Source organism: Thunnus albacares, chromosome 21 (assembly GCF_914725855.1).
Source record: "Thunnus albacares chromosome 21, fThuAlb1.1, whole genome shotgun sequence".
Lineage (NCBI taxonomy): Eukaryota > Metazoa > Chordata > Actinopteri > Scombriformes > Scombridae > Thunnus > Thunnus albacares.
This window is the reverse complement of record NC_058126.1, coordinates 18,587,301-18,606,993: the sequence shown is the minus strand read 5'-3', so window position 1 is coordinate 18,606,993 and position 19,693 is coordinate 18,587,301. Positions and strand designations below refer to the sequence as shown.

Below are 19,693 nucleotides of genomic sequence, written 5' to 3'. Positions count from 1 at the left end.
AACCTTTTTTGTATATGTGTTTTTTTGTTGTTGTTGTTGTTGTTTTTTGTTTAAACGTTTGTTAACGTTCATGTTTGAGCTTGAAGTCCCCTTTGAAAATGAGATGGTGCATTTCAGGGGTTTATCTGCTCATCAAATTTGAAAAAAATAATATTTTACAAGTACAAACAGTTCACATCCTGTGAGTATTTTAACCCATTTGACCAGAATAAAATATTGCTGAAAAATGCTTCTTTCACTTCACATGTGTTTATTTGTGTTATTACAATTTTTATCATTGAATAAGTGACACAAGTTAGTTTGTGAGTTCTCTCAAAATATAATTTTTACAGAGCCACCATTATGCTGGATGACACATTAAATCAGCAGTTAGCTACACAGCTATCATAACCTTTGTGTATGTGCTCAAACACAAATGATGATGTAAATGACATTCATGTCCCCTCTCAGGATGAAGTGTAATAATAACTTTGGTGATCCACTGACTTTTCATCTAGTGCCATCATCAGGTCAAAGTTTCATTTCGTCCTGTACTTTGGTTTATAACAAAATACCTGTAGAACTCACCCATCCCATCAAGCTCAGCTGTAATTTGTGTTTAGTACTCAAAGACAACAGCAGCTGTTGCAGTTGCAACGGCAGGATGTGAAAGTTTTGAGCTTCCTGTCTTTGATCAGTAAACAGTGACAATAATGTTTTTCTGTCCAGGCTCCAGTGTCTTTTTCTATATTAACTGACTAAAAAGAACATTGTGTATAGATAAAAATAAATAAACATTTGATATAAATTCTTCTCAAATGTCTTTCTTTTAACAATAAAACAACTCTCAGTTTTTCTTCACTTGAGCATACAGGACCTTTGGGCCATCAGCAGTCTGTGTTAATCTGTTTGTTGGCTCAGACACATTGACCTGTGCATACACTGTATCCTGCTGCTGTCTGATGTCCTGCACTGAGTCAGAGGACGGTTCAGGTTCCAGTCTGGAGAAGTCAATCTCTCCATAATGGATGTCTTCTCCGCCTCCACCTGTTTGACTCTGCAAAAAATTTACCAAACAGGAAAAATTATGAGGAGTTGGAGGGGGACGTTCATCTAGATTTGGAAAATGATTCATTCAACCTCTGACTTGGCTCTCACTTATATAAAGCAGATAAGATCAGAACAATCTGCTGTCACTGTATGCAGCAACAAAACATCTTATATTGTGTCATAAAAGAGTTAAAAGATCAATTGTCCATTCTTTTGTGTGTTGTTCAGTCTTGGAGAGTGAATACTCATAATCTTCTACCACAGCAGGTTGCTAACATGATGTTTTGTCACATTTGTTGTGTTTTCAAAGTTCAGAATTTTCCCACCTGAGTTTGTTGTGGAGTTGGATTTGTCGACCGGAAACACTTCAAATACACAAGAATGCTGTAAAATAAAGGAAATAATGTAGATATAATAATGTAGAATGTAGAAACATTTTGGTAACACTTGAAATTACAGCCAATATTTACTAATTGTTTAGTAAACAGTATATGAATTTAATATGTACTGTCTGTAAATACAAGTGAAGAAGACCAGAGTAGATAATGAAGGGGAAACAAATTTGTGTTTTAAACTTACTTGACAAATTAAACTGTAAGAATTTTTTCAGTACAGCAAAATAATTATTGGATAACAAGACAGGAACAGTGGGGAAAATGGAGTAATAGTGCTTATGTTGCAATCATTTTATGATCATGATCTATTTAAATATGTTTTAAATGTGGAGTAATTACTTTGTTGACATAGTGTATGAGCTATGAAATAGCTGTTTATGTTTTTTTTTTTAAGTGATGATAAAATAGTGGGAGCTGTGATGGGATCCAAAGCATAATCCACTTGAAGATTAAAAACTTTATAGACTTAGAGACAAAGTAAAAACAATAGTGTGGCGAGCTATTCATAGATTCAACAAATAAATGTCAGTTTTCTCTTCATTTTTACGTGTGCTAAATAAAAACAAAATCTGAGGCCCTAGATGGCCTAATGGTTGAGGTGCGTACCACGCAATCACAACATCCGTGGTTTGACTCCCGGCCACAGGATCCTTGTTGCATGTTATACCCTCAGACTGTATATAAAGATCTTTTCTGTTTGGAGCCAAGATCTTCCAAATAAAGAGTGCAAGGTGTTTCCTTTCAAACTCTGGAAACTTGCAAAAGACAGACTGAAACACACCCTACTTGCTTCCTTAAAGCGAAGTAAGAGGCTTAAGTCTGGGGAAAGATAAGTGAATAAAGTGTGTTATTTTCAGCTTTATTGCTGTTGTTTTTGTGAAGTTAAATGGACTGAGTCCCGTTATTGCTGCTGATGATACTGAAGCAGTGTTGTTGTTTGCTGCTTGTCTGGTTGTGTTAACCACACTAAACTGATTTGTGTCTATCTAACTGCTTGGACTGCTTTGTGTTAGCTCACCATCATGTGTGAGACTGTGGGTTGCATTTTATTTGTTGAAATCAGACCATGGCCATCAAATAAGTATGTTTTCATGCTACGTCTCTGTGTAAATAAAAGCAAATACCACTTCTCCTCACAATTGCTGAAATCTTTTGTTCTTCGGTGCTTCCACCTCCTTTCCCTCTTACTAACTACACACATACACGCTCCTACATGCACACACACGTGGTGAGCAGATAACTCTGTACCAGAGCTTAGCCCTGTCCCCAAGTTATCTCATTGTTAGAGACACCTGTTGAGCCGGCAGATGCCATAAACCATTGTCTCTGTTCAAATCTCGCAGTCACACCCACCATCTTGACCAGAAATCTCACATGACATAACACCACATGGTTCAGGTCCGCCATCTTGTTCCTCCTCCTTCCTCTCTCATTGATTTTTAATAATTAATAATCATTTTATAACTATTAATTAACTATTAATTATTGCTAATAACCAAACCTGCTCCTAACTGAGTACACTGGTATTATATACGATGTATTATATAAGTTAACTTCACGGGACTAGGTGAGAATGGACTCTTTGGATGTTGCTGAGGTGGCTATGGATATAGCTATGGTAGGCTTGGGAAGACTGGCAGCCGAGAATTTTGATTGTGTGGTCCAGGATTCCTTGTCTGGAAGCGGTTGAAGCGACTCCTACTCGGAAGGAGTGACCAGAGGATAATGAAATTCCTGACTTGGACAGAACTTAGCAGAGATGGTGGTGGAACCAGCAGTGTGTGGCTACGCTGCTGGATTCGGTGGTTAAGAGTGGGTCTTGAGGAGAAGCATGGTGGGTTAGTCTCGGGTCTACGTAAGTATGAATGGGTTCGAAAGGGCTCAGATAAGAGTTTAAACAGAAGAGGAAAATGGGGTGAGAAATGCAGAGCTGGTTGGTTTTGCTTCATTTGAGGTTAAATCTGAGGATGTCGTAGGTTGTAGGTGGATGAGGTGGTGGTGGATTCTGAGCATTGTAAAATAAACTGAGAATGCTAGGAGGAACATAGATTCAAGTGTTGAGTTAATCGATGGGAACGAGCATCCTGCATGGAGGGTTTGGATACAACAGGTGAGGAGGTCTGCTATCAGGGGTAGATGTTTTGTTGTGAGCAGAGGTTCTGTCTTTCTTAAGCCTCTGATTAACATGACGTGTGGGTGAGAAATCGAAGGGGCTGGAGCTCCTGAAAGCAGTTTGATGAAGAAGTTTATATCACTCGGGTACATTTGGATAGTGGATGAAAATGGATCAGAGTCCCCTCTGCTTGCTGCTGCTGAAGCACTGCCCACACACACCAAAATAACACCAAAAATAATCTGGCCCAACCAAATAATCTCAAAACAAGAGAAAACTATATCAATCATTGGAATGAAACTACCAAATCACAAAGAAAATTAGAATTCTATTTGACCCTAAACAGAGAGTACATGGTGGCAGAGTACCTGACTACCATGACTGATAAAGGAAAATATTGACAATGTACAGACTGAGTGGACAAGCCTGGCCATAGAAACATGCTGTTACAGGCAGAACAGGCTCCTCAGGGAAGGCAGGTTGTGTTGACATTTTCAACCTCAAGAGAAGTGGAGACAGAATCTCACTTCCTATTATACAACTGGACTTGGCATGGGCGCTGCCACAGAAAGAGCAGGTATGGGCATGGTATTAAAGATGTGCGGAGCAATAGGAATAGGAGGAAATGGAGTGGGTCCAGAAGAGTGAACGTCATGACCCAGGGTTAGACACACCTATATATGAGTGCACAGGTGATTTGGATTAGTGAGGCAAAGGTGTTTGAATTAGTGAGAGAGTGGGTCATGGTCTTGTTCCTGAACTTTAGTTATAATAACTCTTTTTGGTAGGATTGTTATTATTAAGGGGCAATGAGAACATGTCTACACAGTATCATAGCTTCTTCTTTCAGGTGTCTGTACAATGAGAGTCAGTGTATCATATTATATGATGAAGTTCAATAATAAACTTTAATTATATAATAAATAAATAATATAATTTAATGAAGTCAAAAGTGCCACAAGAGATAAACAGGTTAAGATCTGCTAGATCACACATCTGCGCCTTCATCTTGAATGTGGCTGCAGCTGAAATTTCAGCCAGAAACTGAGTCATATTAGCTGCTTTAATTTGTGATACTCACCACACACAGACAACCAGGCAGATGAGTACGATGATCCCAATGATTCCTCCAAGAACCGCCCACTGCTGAAAAGATCCATGAGAATCTGGTCCTGCTTATAGACACAAAAGCAATATAAGTGACTAAACAAAAACAAAGGGTGAATGTGGACATATCATAGCTGGTGCAACCACTTCTGAAGTCCCACATTAGAGTGGATTCAGTACAGTCCTGCATTTACCTTTAATAGTCAGATGGATCTCTGACGTCTGATTACCAAGATCATTTGTGGCCACACAGTGATAAACTCCTCCATCTGTCACATTGAAGCTGTAAAAGTCTCCTTCAGATACTTTCATGGGTCCATCTTTGCTGATGTTGAACCAGTTGAAGTTGGCAGCAGGTTTGGCTCTGCTGGAGCAGGTCAGGTTCACCCAGCTACCTGGTGACACCGAACCTGGTGGACTGATCCTCGCTGAGGTGTCTTTGGGAGCATCTGAGGAAAATGTGATTATTTTTATTCCTTAAAAATCAGCTGACATCCCATGAATCATCATGTTTTGACAGGATCCAATAGCAAACTCTGGTTGCCTTACATGAAACACTGAGAGTCACTTTTTCCTTTGCTGACTTAGCATTTTGTCCTTCATTCACAGAGTAGCTGGAAGAACAGGTGATGTTGTATCCGTTGTGCTTGTCAGACAGAGTGATGGTCGTCTGGATTTTAGTCGTAAAGGTTCGATCTGCGTTTTCCTCTATTTTGTTATGAGCGTCTTGTTGGAGATTCCAGGTGAGTTTAGGGGGGGAGTGTGGACAGGGAGTGAAAGCTGAGCAGGTTATAGTGACAGACTTCTTCTCCTTCAGCTCACCTGAGATTTCAATTCTGGGGCTCGGAGGAGAATCTGTGGTTTAAATCAAACACAGACTTTACACTACATGTCAGTGTTAGTTATTTTACAGCTAATTTTCATCCATTTGTAAAAAAAACACATCATGGGACATGAAACTGTCAGAGGTTGTTGAGTATTGTGAGCATTTATTGAGACAGTAACTGTCAAAATCAGTGTCTTAAACAAACTAAGACTGATTCATTTGGACTTTGTCCCTCAATGAATATGGAGGATTTGAAATAACTTGATACTGATTAAATGTATAAATATTCAGGTATTATTCAACTGTGAGTCAGGACATTCAAACCAATGACTATGTGTTCACAGGCTGGTTTCTCTCACATTTCACCACAGCTGAGTTTTCTTTGTAGTCTACATCAGATATTTAATTTCACAGTAAAGGTTAGGGCCATGGTGTTTGCTGTTCAGACCAAAGCTGCAACTGATTTCCTTTTTATTCTAAACAACAATATGACTGAAAAAAAGAAAACTCTCTTACCTTTGACTGTTATTTGAACAGGACTACAAGAAGCTGTTTGGCTGAATGGTCCGTTCTCAATTCTGAAGTAGTATCTGTCTGTATATGTTGTGTTTAAACTGGAAAACAGAGTGGTGCAGTTTTTCTGACTCAGGTTTCCAGTAATTTTCATTGGATAGGTGTTAACTGTCTGACCACTGTTGAAAATCACATTTCTTGAATAGCTTTTAAATCTGTGGTCATTTTTAATCCACACTCCAAAGGTTGTTCTGCTGCCATCAAATGTTTGTCCCGGTGCAGCACTAAAGTTACACGGGATTTGCAAACAAGATCCACTCAGTGCTTCTATCTCCAGCGGTGCAGTAATGAAGAGGTGTGGAATATGAGGACAAGCAGCCAAAGCACCTGTGAGATCAGAGTCACGATTAACATAAAGTTGAAAAATCTCCATGATGAGATGGTTCATGATGCAATAAATACAGTTCAGTTTGCATGTTTTCTTGTCCTGTTAACAGTTTTAAAATTTGACGTTGCAGTCAGGATGTGAACAGTTGTAAGAAGTTTCTGGTCTTTCTGCTTTGTTTCAGAGTGTAAATGATTTGAGTTAATGTCTCCAAATAAAACTGAGTGAACAAACAGCTCACCTGTAAGAAAGAAGACACTCAGTAACATGTTGTCTGTCAACATCTTTGTAGACAGGGCTGCCATGAATCAAATCACCTGGATTTACAAACACAACAATGCAGGAATATTTTCTTCTTTTAACCATTTTATGGCGTTTTTATTAACCATACAATTTATTTTAAAGCAAATTATCCTCAAATTCACACATTCAAACCAAGGATGTAAATCTGTACAACTATACTATGAAATCTGATATTTAATGTAAATTCTAAATAATACCAAAGTAGTGAGATTATGGTATCTGTTAATGGTAAAATGTTACAATATCCTCTAATCTATGAGGTGCCATTTCTGCTAAACTAAAGCTCAACAAATAAGATGTTATATAAAATATTTTCCACTTCAGTTCACAAGGAGTAACAGAATAATATAACTCTGGATTAAAAAGTTAAGGTCTTACCCAACAAGCTCACATCAAAAACAGAGCAGCAGTAAGATCCTTTGACTGATTTCAAGTGAAAATCCTTCACAGTTTATTAAGCAGAGCTGTAATGAAACAGACCAACTTCCCTTTTTAGCTTCTAATTTAAGACTTACAGAGCAAGTCCATTTGGTTTTATTGTAAAGCTGAAGATCAGCTGACCTGAGTGATATAAATATCTGACAAATACAAACAGTTCTCACCCTCACTGCTCACAATCTGTGAGTATTTGAACAGATGGAAATATTGACTTCATGTATTACATATATACTCTAGTTTCCAGTGTTGCTGCTGCTGCTCTTCATTACTGGACTGATGAGAGAACCTCAGTGATGAAGATGCTTCTTTCACTTCACATGTTTTTATATGTGTTATTCTAATTGTTATCATTGAATAAGTGACACAAGTTAGTTTGTGAGTTGTTTCAAAATATAATTTTTACAGAGCCACCATTATGCTGGATGACACATTAAATTAACAGTTAGCTACACAGCTATCATAACCTTTGTGTATGTGCTCAAACACAAATGATGATGTAAATGACATTCATGTCCCCTCTCAGGATGAAGTGTAATAATAACTTTGGTGATCCACTGACTTTTCATCTAGTGCCATCATCAGGTCAAAGTTTCATTTCGTCCTGTACTTTGGTTTATAACAAAATACCTGCAGAACTCACCCATCCCATCAGCCTCAGCTGTAATTTGTGTTTAGTACTCATTGGTAAAACTAACAGTCAACATGGTCTATAATACTACAATAATCAGTGAATTTATTGTTGAATTAAGCAAATACAATCAATGATGTGTAAATTAAATGAAATAATTAGAGGAGTAGAAAAGTAGGCTTTTCTACTTTCTGTCATTTGATGTCAGCATACATTATTAGAGCAGATGGTTTCTGTGAGAATCACACCCAAAACCTTTTCCTGTTGCTGGTGATTCAGACCTTTTCACTATAAATTCAGTTCTGTAAAACATAAGGAAGTAATTGATATCATTTTTCCCTACACTGGTCTATTTTCATATGAAAATTCTTTTGAATGTATTAAAAATGTTTTAATCTTCACCTTTGCAAACTTAGACACAAACATTTCAAATTAAACATAATCGTGTACTACAGTGTTAATGTGTGTGTCTCGTTCCCCATTTAGAGCTTTGGGAGTTTTATTTGTGTGTATCTGGTATTATATATAACAAATCAGTCAACAGCAGCTGTGTGAGGTCAGCACACACATATGAACAAGCTGATCATTGACATGAAAAAACCTGCAGGATGAGGAAGTTTTGAGCTTCCTGTCTTTGATCAGTAAACAGTGACAATAATTTTTTTCTGTCTAGGCTCCAGTATCTTTTTCTATATTAACTGACTAAAAAGAACATTGTGTATAGATAAACATAAAGAAACATTTGATATGAATTCTTCTCAAATGTCTTTCTTTAAACAATAAAACAACTCTTTTTTCCTTCACTTAAGCATACAGGTCCTGTCGTGGAAATTTTTCATTGTTGCTGAAGAACCACACAGAGACATAAAAAAAGCATCAAACATTGTTACTTGTTGAAGCAGTTGTAGATACTGTACAATCCATCACACCATCAGTAACAATTATACAAATGTCCACACACAAAACACAAAACAAAAATACAGTCATCTTGTATTTTTGGAGAAAGCATGTTGTTCAGCTGCCCTTTCCCTAAAGATTGTGCACCCAAACCAGACAGCTTTATACTTCTCCAGAAGCAAAGTTAAAAACAGTCCCTAAATGGACACTTCCACAAACTGTTACACCTTCTTACAAACAACTATGGTCATACGCTGATCCCACATAGACCTCATGGTCAATCAATAATTTCAAACAAAGACATCCTTCAAATGTAGCTTATCTAGGTACCTCATGATCCACAAAGTCTCTAAAACAGTAGGCTTAAGACAAAGATATCTCGAGCTAACCCCAGAGGTCAGCAAACAATCTTGAAATAGAAAGAAGTTCAAGAGTTCAACTAGCCTAGGAGTAGGATTTCTTCACAAACATGTATACCAGAATGACAATGACATTACATCACATTCAGTTGAAAACAAACATTTTTAACATATATACAAAAGATTTATAAAATGATAACCCATTATTCAATTTTCTCTCACAGTCCTTTGGGCTGTTAGCAGTCTGTGTTAAGCTGTTTGTTGGCTCGGACATGTTGACCTGTGCATACACCCTATCCTGCTGCTGTCTGATGTCCTGCGCTGAGTCAAATGACAGTTTAGGTCCCGGTTTGGGGAAGTCAGTCTCTCCATAATGGATGTCTTCTCCTTTCTCTTCTTTTTCTTCTGTTTTACTGGCTAGCTCTAAACTGGCTGGCTAACTGGCTACAAAAAAATTTTACCAAACAGGAAAAATTATGAGGAGAGGGGAGGGGGAACTTCATCTAGATTTGGAAAATAATTAATTCAACCTCTGACTTGGCTCCCACTTATATAAAGCAGATAAGATCAGAACAATCTGCCATCACTGTATGCAGCAACAAAACATCTTATATTGTGTCACAAAAGACCTAAAGGATCAATTGTCCATTCTTTTGTGTGTTGTTCAGTCTTGGAGAGTGAATACTCGTAATCTTCTACCACAGCAGGTTGCTAACATGATGTTTTGTCACATTTGTTGTGTTTTCAAAGTTCAGAATTTTCCCACCTGAGTTTGTTGTGGAGTTGGAATTGTCAACTGGAACCACTTCAAAGACACGAGAATGCTGTAAAATAAAGGAAATAATGTAGATATAATAATGTAGAATGTAGAAACATTTTGGTAACACTTGAAATTACAGCCAATATTAACTAATTGTTTAGTAAACAGTATATGAATTTAATTCGCACTGTCTGTAAATACAAGTGAAGAAGACCAGAGTAGATAATGAAGGGGAAACAAATTTGTGTTTTAAACTTACTTGACAAATTAAACTGTAAGAATTTTTTAGGTACAGCAAAATTATTATTGGATAACAAGACAGGAACAGTGGGGAAAATGGAGTAATAGTGCTTATGTTGCAATCATTTTATGATCATGATCTATTTAAATATGTTTTAAATGTGGAGTAATTACTTTGTTGACATAGTGTATGAGCTATGAAATAGCTGTTTATGTTTTTTTTAAAGTGATGATAAAATAGTGGGAGCTGTGATGGGATCCAAAGCATAATCCACCTGAAGATTAAAAACTTTATAGACTTTACAAAGTAAAAACAATAGTGTGGCGAGCTATTCATAAATTCAACAAATAAATGTCAGTTTTCTCTTCATTTTTACATGTGCTAAATAAAAAACAAAATCGGAGGCCTTAGATGGCCTAATGGTTGAGGTGCGTACCACGCAACCACAACATCCATGGTTCAACTCCCAGCCGCAGGTTCCTTGTTGCATGTTATACCTTCAGACTGTATATAAAGATGAATGTGGCGAGGTGTGTAGGTTCGCACTGGAGCCAGTTGGGAGCCCAGAGATGTGGTGCCATTGCCCCTGTGACTGCTATCCCCATTAACAATTCACTTGGGATTCGTGAGTACTAACTGAACTTGCACATGCTTTTTGTTTTCTGCTCATGTCAGAGTGAAGCGGCCATTTAAGTTTTTAGGCCTCACCACACCCCAGCTTCAAATCAGGCCTGCAACAGGGTTAAATTATTGAATAAAGAGGGAAGGTGTGCGTGTGTGTGGGCCCACAGGTAAACATTGAGTGATTTTGGGTTGTGTATGAAATTAAAAATTTTGTTTTTGTTAACATTAACCATATTCGAAGGGTAATTTTCTGTTCAAGAGGCATTTGATAGGTAACTATTTTGATTTAAGGTATATATATATATATATATATATATATATATATATATATAGTGCTATTTAAAAGTGTACTCATTCTAATTAAAAGAAAGTTAAAAGATACTTTGATTTAAAGAATAGTTAAAAGGTACTTATTCTGATTAAAAGAAGTATAAAGTTATAAAATTGATTTTTGAAATTTAAAGGAAAAGGTTTAAAACTAAAGAAACTTGATATTTCATTTTATACACTTATTTATAACATGTTGAGTATTTTTTTATATTTTATTTTATAAAGAAAGAGTTATCAAATTTTATTATCTCATTTTGTAAATAAATACCTGTATCAGGATTATTGCATTTAAAGTTAGTACAGTTGTGTGGTGTCCATATTAATTTTGTTGAGTAAGATTAGGAATAAAGATTTGTGGTAAAACTCAAAAGAGGCAAGTTGAAGGATAATAATACATATAACAGTTCAGCAATGAACTCAGGCCCTGTCCCATTGTACTACACACTCAAGCATAATTATAACACAGCTACATGGGGCCTGAATTACATAAACATCAAGGAAAGAGAGTGAGACACTTGACTCTGGTACTTTACTACTACCTCTTTTCTCAGTTTCTTACCAAACATGCAGCACAACATCCTATGGTCTACAGTGACCTCTAGTGAGTAAATAGTAACTGATTACACATCTTCTTGTAATAGTAATTTGTGTCAAATATGTTTTTTCATCACCAAAAGTTCAATTACCTCATTAAGATCCTTAAAATGACATATACTCCTTATTCTTCATTAAATCAGATTCTATGAACATACAAATATATATTTTTCATTTCAGAAGTTTAACTGCTGAAACACAAGATGTTTCCTACTTCACTGTAAAGTTCATTTTTATCACTGGAGGCTTCAAGTCTCCTGATCGCACTTGTGTAAGTTGTTTACTGGACCATGATTGGCTCCGAACTAGTTGTGATATCATCAATCATGCTCGTAGGTACACGCCTTAAACTCAGATTTAAGGTGAGCACAGAGAAACTTCAGCCATGTCATGTTAGCTGCTTAAATGTGTGATACTCACCACACACAGACAACCAGGCAGATGAGTACGATGATCCCAAACATTCCTCCAAGAATCGCCCCCCACTGAAAAGATTCATGAGGCATTTCTGGTCCTGCTTATAGACACAAAAGCAATATAAGTGACTAAACAAAAACAAAGGTTGAATTTGGACATATCATAGCTGGTGCAACCACTTCTGGAGTCCCATATTAGAGTGGATTCAGTACAGTCCTGCATTTACCTTTAATAGTCAGATGGATCTCTGACGTCTGATTACCAAGATCATTTGTGGCCACACAGTGATAAACTCCTCCATCTGTCACATTGAAGCTGTAAAAGTCTCCTTCCGATACTTTCATGGGTCCATCTTTGCTGATGTTGAACCAGGTGAAGTTGGCAGCAGGTTTGGCTCTGCTGGAGCAGGTCAGGTTCACCCAGCTACCTGGTGACACCAAACCTGATGGACTGATCCTCACTGAGGTGTCTTTGGGAGCATCTGAAGAAAATGTGATTATTTTTATTCCTTAAAAATCAGCTGACATCCCATAAATCATCATGTTTAAACAGGATCCAATAACAAACTCTGGTTGCCTTACATGAAACACTGAGAGTCACTTTTTCCTCTGCTGACTTAGCATTTTGTCCTTCATTCACAGAGTAGTTGGAAGAACAGGTGATGTTGTATCCGTCGTGCTTGTCAGACAGAGTGATGGTCGTCTGGATTTTAGTCGTAAAGGTTCGATCTGCGTTTTCCTCTATTTTGTTGTGAGCGTCTTGTTGGAGATTCCAGGTGAGTTTAGGGGGGGAGTGTGGACAGGGAGTGAAAGCTGAGCAGGTTATAGTGACAGACTTCTTCTCCTTCAGCTCACCTGAGATTTCAATTCTGGGGCTCGGAGGAGAATCTGTGGTTTAAATCAAACACAGACTTTACACTACATGTCAGTGTTAGTTATTTTATAGCTAAACTGAAGCAAAATTTTATGTTTCCCCTTAACTTTTACCCACTTGTAAAAACCACATCATGGGACATGAAACTATCAGAGGTTGTTGAGTATTGTGAGCATTCATTGAGACAGTAACTGTCAGAATCTGCAATTTAAATAAACTAAGACTAATTAATTTAGACTTTGTTCCTCAACGGAGGAGTTAAAATAACTCAACACATGACTGATTACCTATTTCATACACAAACAGTAGTGTCTATTACTGTTTAGTTGTGCAGACAATATTAATAAAGATTTCTTCAAATGTATAAATATTCAAGTTTTCAGGTTATTCAACTGTGAGTCAGGACATTCAAACCAATGACTATGTGTTCACAGGCTGGTTTCTCTCACATTTCACCACAGCTGAGTTTTCTTTGTAGTCTGCATCAGATATTTAATTTCACAGTAAAGGTTAGGGCCATGGTGTTTGCTGTTCAGGCCAAAGCTGCAACTGATTTCCTTTTTATTCTAAACAACAATATGACTGAAAAAAAAGAAAACTCTCTTACCTTTGACTGTTATATGAACAGGATCACAAAAAGCTGTTTCACTGAATGGTCCGTTCTCAATTCTGAAGAAGTATTTGTCTAAATATGTTGTGATTAAACTGGAAAACAGAGTGGTGCAGTCGTTCTGACTCAGGTTTCCAGTAATGTTCATTGGATAGGTGTTAACTGTCTGACCACTGTTGAAAATCACATTTCTTGGATAGCTTTTAAATCTGTGGTCATTTTTAATCCACACTCCAAAGGTTGTTCTGCTGCCATCAAATGTTTTTCCTGGTCCAGCACTAAAGTTACACGGGATTTGCAAACAAGATCCACTCAGTGCTTCTATCTCCAGCGGTGCAGTAATGAAGAGGTGTGGAATATGAGGACAAGCAGCCAAAGCACCTATGAGATCAGAGTCATGATTAACATAAAGTAGAAAAATCTCCATGATGAGATGGTTCATGATACAATAAATACAGTTCAGCAGCTGAATGTTGCATGTTTTCTTGTCCTGTTAACAGTTTTAAAACTTGACGTTGCAGTCAGGATGTGAACAGTTGTAAGAAATTTCTGGTCTTTCTGCTTTGTTTCAGAGTGTAAATGATTTGAGTTAATGTCTCCAAATAAAACTGAGTGAACAAACAGCTCACCTGTAAGAAAGAAGACACTCAGTAACATGTTGTCTGTCAACATCTTTGTAGACAGGGCTGCCATGAATCTCATCACCTGGATTTACAAACACAACAATGCAGGAATATTTTGTTCTTTTAATCATGTTATGGAATTTTGATTTATTATATTAAAACCAATTAGTCTCTTAAAATTCACACATTCAAACAAGGGATGTAAATCTGCAGAACTATGAAATATTATATTTAATTTAAATTCTACATAATACCAAAGTAGTGAGATTATGGTATCTGTTAATGATAAAATGGTACAGTGACCTCTCATTTATTAGGTGGCATTTCTACTAAACTAAACAAATAATAGGAAATAAGTTATTATCTCAAATATTTCCCACTTCAGAGGAGTAACAGAATAATATAACTCTGGGTTAAAAAGTTAAGGTCTTACCCAACAAGCTCACATCAAAAACAGCAGTAAGGTCCTTTGGTATATTCAAATGAAATCGTTCAGTTCATTAAGCTGTGCTGTAATGTAACAGACCAACTTCCCTTTTTAGCTTTTGTGATATAAATCAGATTCGACTTCCTGTGTTTGAAGACCCACAGAGCAAGTCCATTTGGTTTTGTTGTAAAACTGAAGATCAGCTGACCTGAGTGATATAAATATTTGACAAATATAAGCAGTTCTCACCCTCACCGCACATATCTTGTGAGTATCTTGTGACCCAAATAAGAAACTGTGGTCTTTGCAAACTCACACTTGGTGAAGATAACAATCAGATGTGCATAAGCCAAGCGGTCAAACAACCTCTCAATGCAGTCAAGATGGATATCTCAATCATCAGAATAGATGACCACATCATCCAGATACACCGAGCAACCTTCCAGTTCTCCAACAAACCTGTTCATCAGGCGCTGAAAGGTTGCTGGCTCATTCCGCAAACCAAAAGGCATCACACTATAAGAATATAACCCTGTGGGTATAATGCACGCAGCAATCTCTTGTGCTTTCTCAGACAATGGAACCTGCCAAACATCAAGTAAGACCATCTGTACGTCCATCTCAACATTAAAGGAAACGGTCCTGGCCAGATGGATCTTCTGGGGTTCCTAACCAAGAGGAGGTTCCGGGTGCACTGGGCCAGTGTTGACGGGCTTAAGAGGAGTTTCCACTCTCTGGCCACTGGGATCCTGGATGAGATTGCTACATAGGACTGTCATCCAAGGCCGTTTATCGTACCACAGAGCATGCCTGTCAAAAACTGCGTCAAGTTCAAACAGTGTTTCATCAGCAAAAACACCTGGGTTGTGTTTCATGGAGTGCTTTTTGGACTACTGTTGGTACTCATTGCTGTATTGCCTGTATGTGTCTGTCTGGCCAGAGCAATCAACACTGATGGAAAACCACTGGGACACTGAGTGATTGAGCTTGGGACAAATGCTGGCTCATGGCCATTTGACACTCCTACAGTGACTTTTCATCATAACTTACTGGGATATTTTGCAATCTATTCCTCTGTCCTGCGACACGGACGAGCCCAGGTACCAGAGCGAAACACTGATCCAGTGGACAGGTCATCTGCCACCCCATTTCGGAGAATAGCAGGTCTCCTCTTCATGCTGATCCTGCTCTCCAGAGATGTTTAACTAAATCCTGAACCAGTGACCCATGGAGTGCTGCAGAACTTCAATGCTGATTTGTGCCCCAGTATGTCTGGGACTCCTCTGGTGCCAGTGATGAATGAATAGCAACTTTCTAAGCTGGGCTTCTCCCTTAACAGACTAAACTTTGTTAACACAAGGCATGACGTCTCAATGAATGACTTTTCACTACCAGGCTGTGGAAACCTTGATAGGTCCAGTGTCTCTCTCACAAAACCTGCTACTGACACCACTGTGTGTCAAAACCCTGCAGTGAGGAGGCAGAGGTTATTCAAAACCTTCCAAACTGTCAATCATGCAAAAGTCTTATGGACCTGAAGCTGAAACCAAGGGGGCTATTGAATGGACATTTTAAAATCAGAAGCATTACTGCAAAGAGCAATCAGCTAACTCATCTTGTGTCTGACTCAAATCTGGACTTTCTCTGTCTGACTGAAACATGGTTGAAACAAACAACTCCTGCAAGTGTGTTCACGGTGCCTGGATACCAATGTTTCAGAAGAGACAGACCTGATGGAAGAGGAGGAGGGGTGCTTTTTTTATGTGAGAGACAACATCAAATGTGAACGTGTGGTTTATAATGTAGGTAACACATTAGAATATGTTATCCCAGCAAATGTCTTTTAACATCATAGGTATCTATAGGCCCCCTTCTGCAGATGACACTTTCTGTGATCAACTCAAAGAAGTCTTGAAAGAGTGCAATCTCAACAAAGAATTATTACTTATGGGTGATTTTAATGTGAACTGGGAGGATAAAACTAAGAGGAAAAAACTAAAAATGATCAGAGAAATTCCAACTAGAACAACTAGTAAAAGGCCGAACTAGGATTGCAAAATGTTCCAGTACATAAATTGATCTGATATTTACTAACAAACCAGAAAGAATAACTAAAAGTTATAATTGAATCACTGGCTTATCAGATCATAACCCAGGGGCATCGCAGCCGTGGGTGTTAAGGGTGTTGTGACACCCGCACTTTCACAGAAACATAATTCCACCCCCCACCCCCAACTCATCAGGCCAGGGAAGAGTAAACAGTTGAAGTATAGTACAGTTACATTTGTGCATTCAGCAACGCTGCTTCTGTTACTCATTGCTGGCTGTGATAACAGATTAGAGAATAACAGATCAGAGGTATGAAACAGATATTTAACAGTTTAGGTTGCACTAGTCCATGGACTGGTCAGAAATGACTCTTACTGATACTGATTTGTTACCAGGGTTCAATTTGTTTTGCATCTATAAGTATCCATTTCATTTTAATGGAAGTGTAAGTTTCCTTTAATTTCATGTCTATAAGATATGTAAGGAAGTAGAATAAAGATACTCTGTGATTATCTTAAATATAATAAGGATAGCTATGCTCCAACAGCAATTCATACAAACTGTATGTAAGTAGTAAACTGCTATGAGACCCTAAATACATTCTGCTGAGTTGTTACACTCATATGGTCTCAGTAATTATTAACAGCAGTTAAAACTAGAAGAGACACTGACATGCTGATTTATAAAGGTTTGAGGAACAAAGTTATCCAAGAGCTAAGAGAAGCTAAATCTCGTTTTTATCTCAATATTTTGAATGAGGCAAAAGGCAACAGTAAATTGATCTGGAAAAACATTGATAATCCCACAAGGAGGGACCCAAAATTTCAAATTGGCCTTCACTGTCTCTTTAGCTCTTTTAATCACCCACATCAAAATTGTAAAACTCAGATGAGCCTCTGTGCACTGATCCAAAAACCTTTCAGATGGCGCCTGCACAAACGCTCTCACAATCTTCTCCATAACTTACCAATATTCACAACAAGAGAATAGAGGAATGTAACGTGTTAACCCCCCAGTGCACACAGGAGGAATAGGCAGTCTCCAATCAGAGCTTCCCCACTAGCTGACTGCCTTAAAAACTAGCTACATAACTCCTCCTCCAGAAAACTGGCAACTTACATTCCTATGCCTCAGCAAATATCCACAGTTCATAGATGACAGTTGCAGGATGAAAAACACTTCCCTTCAACCACAAATCAGAAAAATGCGTTCCCAAACTAAACACCTCGGGTGCATCCCCCAGAGCGCAACAAATTTACCATATAAGGCTACCTACGTAACAGCCAGCAGAGAGAATCCCTCACACATCACATCAGTTCCGCATGAGAGCCAAATTAACCGGACTGACACATACTCTCATGTGACCAAAAGTGCTCAACTAGACCAAACTTCATAGAAATTAACAAAGACTGATTCACTTAGAAAATAAGAAGGAAAAAAACCCACAAAAACTCCCCGCTTTCTATTCACAAAAAACAAGCGCTCAACTGTTATGACCGGCTCGCGGACCACAACAAGAGAGGGAGATGCACGCCAAACTCAGCAATAACGAACCGAAATTCAGTAAAGTAAACAACAATAATAACTGCAATGGGGTGTGGAAGTCAGTATCAGTGATGTTTGAAAGTGTATGAATGCGTTGTCTAATGTAAGGTGCATGTTGTCAGTGCAAAACCAAACCAAAGTGGGGAAGGGATCAGAGAACTGGAATCAGGGCAGGTGGTCTTAAGTAATCTCTGGGGCCAGGTGTTCCCAGTTAGTAGTCAGGTGGCATCTCAGCTCCACCAATCCAAGGACCTGCAACACAAAGACACAAACCACAGGACCAAAGGCAACAGGCTCTGGGGCCATCACAGTGACACAAGTTAGTTTGTGAGTTGTTTCAAAATGTAATTTTTACAGAGTCACTGTTGTTCTTGATGACACATTAAATTAGCAGTTAGCTACACAGCTATCATAACCTTTGTGTATGTGCTCAATAGGACTTTAGTCGACTGGTCGATCAGTTGGTCGATATGCTCTCGTCCAACCAAATTCTCATTGGTCAAATAATTGCCGTGTTACTTTCATAAGGAGAAAAGTGCTACATCAATAGCCTTCCAGGATTAATCCATTATTTCCTGCGGCGGGAGGGACAGACTAACAAATTATCCGTGAAAACGGGAGTGTATTCAAAATAGCCCCGTTGTTTTCAGAACTTTGAACTCGCCAAACCTAATGGAGACTACTAGGTCTAACTGCACTCAACGTTTACCGAGCATTTACTGAACGTACTGAATGTTTACTGAATCAGTGTCTCTCCTATAATTATAACAACAAGAACTCTCGCCAAGCCAAAAAATATTTTTTTAATGTCAAAAATAATGCCAAATATCCATTAATTCATTTGGGAGTCTCTTTGCAGCGCTTTTCCGGTACGTGAGTCTACCTCTGTGTCGTTGCCTGGGAAACTATTGGTCACGTAACTCCGTTAAGGAATACGGCATTGCATAGTATGTTTGCGTAACGAGTGGGAAAGAGTCAGTGGCAGGAAAGTGACGGTGGATGCGAGTTGAGCAGAGGAAAAGGTTAGAAGTAAGTTGTCAGTCTGGCAGTAAATGTACAGTACAGACTACAGTGTAACAGTTAATAAATGCTAGAAAGTCAAGTCTGCTGTTTCTCCAAGTGCTGGAAAAGTGAAGGGGGTTAGTTCCAAAGTTAGCAACAATGGGTTAGCCTAACCTGAAGACACAAAACAGAGAAATAGAGAATGGAGAAATGTGTGACTGCTGAGTTCACTGTGCACTGTGTTCCGTTATATCCAACCCCCCACCTGTGACTAATTGATTAGTTGACGATTATGTACGATTTCAGTCGACCAAGATTTTCTTTGGCTGACTACAGCTCTAGTGCTCAAACACAAATGATGATGTAAATGACATTCATGTCCCCTCTCAGGATGAAGTGTAATAATAACTTTGGTGAACCACTGACTTTTCATTCACTGCCATCATCAGGTCAAAGTTTAATTTCGTTCTGTACTTTGGTTTATAACAAAATACCTGCAGAACTCACCCATCCCATCAGCCTGAGCTGATGGGATGGGTGTGTTTAGTGCTCATTGGTAAAACTAACAGTCAACATGGTCTATAATACTACAATAATCAGTGAAT

General features: G+C 38.2%; 2 protein-coding genes across 3 annotated transcripts; both read right to left on the bottom strand.

The window, feature by feature from the left end:
* Window positions 1-239: 239 nt before the first annotated feature.
* Window positions 240-6,688, bottom strand: LOC122972184 (sialoadhesin-like). The gene is made up of 7 exons (XM_044339029.1): window positions 6,610-6,688; window positions 5,987-6,370; window positions 5,194-5,499; window positions 4,839-5,093; window positions 4,619-4,709; window positions 1,356-1,413; window positions 240-1,036 (listed from the first exon to the last, which is right to left on the bottom strand). Exons 1-7 carry the CDS (start codon window positions 6,671-6,673, stop codon window positions 827-829), a joined length of 1,368 nt encoding a protein of 455 aa, XP_044194964.1. The 5' UTR covers window positions 6,674-6,688; the 3' UTR covers window positions 240-826.
* Window positions 6,689-8,604: 1,916 nt separating this feature from the next.
* On the bottom strand, window positions 8,605-15,160 carry LOC122972189 (vascular cell adhesion protein 1-like). Of its 2 annotated transcripts, none has more exons than XM_044339035.1 (7): window positions 14,072-15,160; window positions 13,440-13,823; window positions 12,541-12,846; window positions 12,186-12,440; window positions 11,963-12,059; window positions 9,760-9,817; window positions 8,605-9,437 (listed from the first exon to the last, which is right to left on the bottom strand). In XM_044339035.1, the coding sequence occupies exons 1-7, from the start codon at window positions 14,142-14,144 to the stop codon at window positions 9,417-9,419; spliced, it is 1,194 nt and encodes a 397-aa protein (XP_044194970.1). In that variant the 5' UTR covers window positions 14,145-15,160; the 3' UTR covers window positions 8,605-9,416. The 2 variants fall into 2 exon arrangements, with proteins under 2 accessions (XP_044194970.1, XP_044194971.1); XM_044339036.1 differs by having other exon boundaries at window positions 11,963-12,056.
* Window positions 15,161-19,693: the final 4,533 nt, after the last annotated feature.

What these genes read in the sequence shown, in the direction of transcription:
- LOC122972189 (XM_044339035.1), bottom strand. Translation starts at nt 14,144, where the DNA reads ATGAGATTCATGGCAGCCCTGTCTACAAAGATGTTGACAGACAACATG. An exon ending in TGTTCATATAACAGTCAAAG is followed by an intron (nt 12,847 to 13,439) that starts GTAAGAGAGTTT and finishes TTTAAACCACAG; the next exon opens with ATTCTCCTCCGAGCCCCAGA. An exon ending in GATCCATCTGACTATTAAAG is followed by an intron (nt 12,060 to 12,185) that starts GTAAATGCAGGA and finishes TGTGTCTATAAG; the next exon opens with CAGGACCAGAAATGCCTCAT.
- LOC122972184 (XM_044339029.1), bottom strand. Translation starts at nt 6,673, where the DNA reads ATGGCAGCCCTGTCTACAAAGATGTTGACAGACAACATGTTACTGAGT. An exon ending in AGTGACTCTCAGTGTTTCAT is followed by an intron (nt 5,094 to 5,193) that starts GTAAGGCAACCA and finishes CATTTTCCTCAG; the next exon opens with ATGCTCCCAAAGACACCTCA. An exon ending in CAACTCCACAACAAACTCAG is followed by an intron (nt 1,037 to 1,355) that starts GTGGGAAAATTC and finishes AATTTTTTGCAG; the next exon opens with AGTCAAACAGGTGGAGGCGG.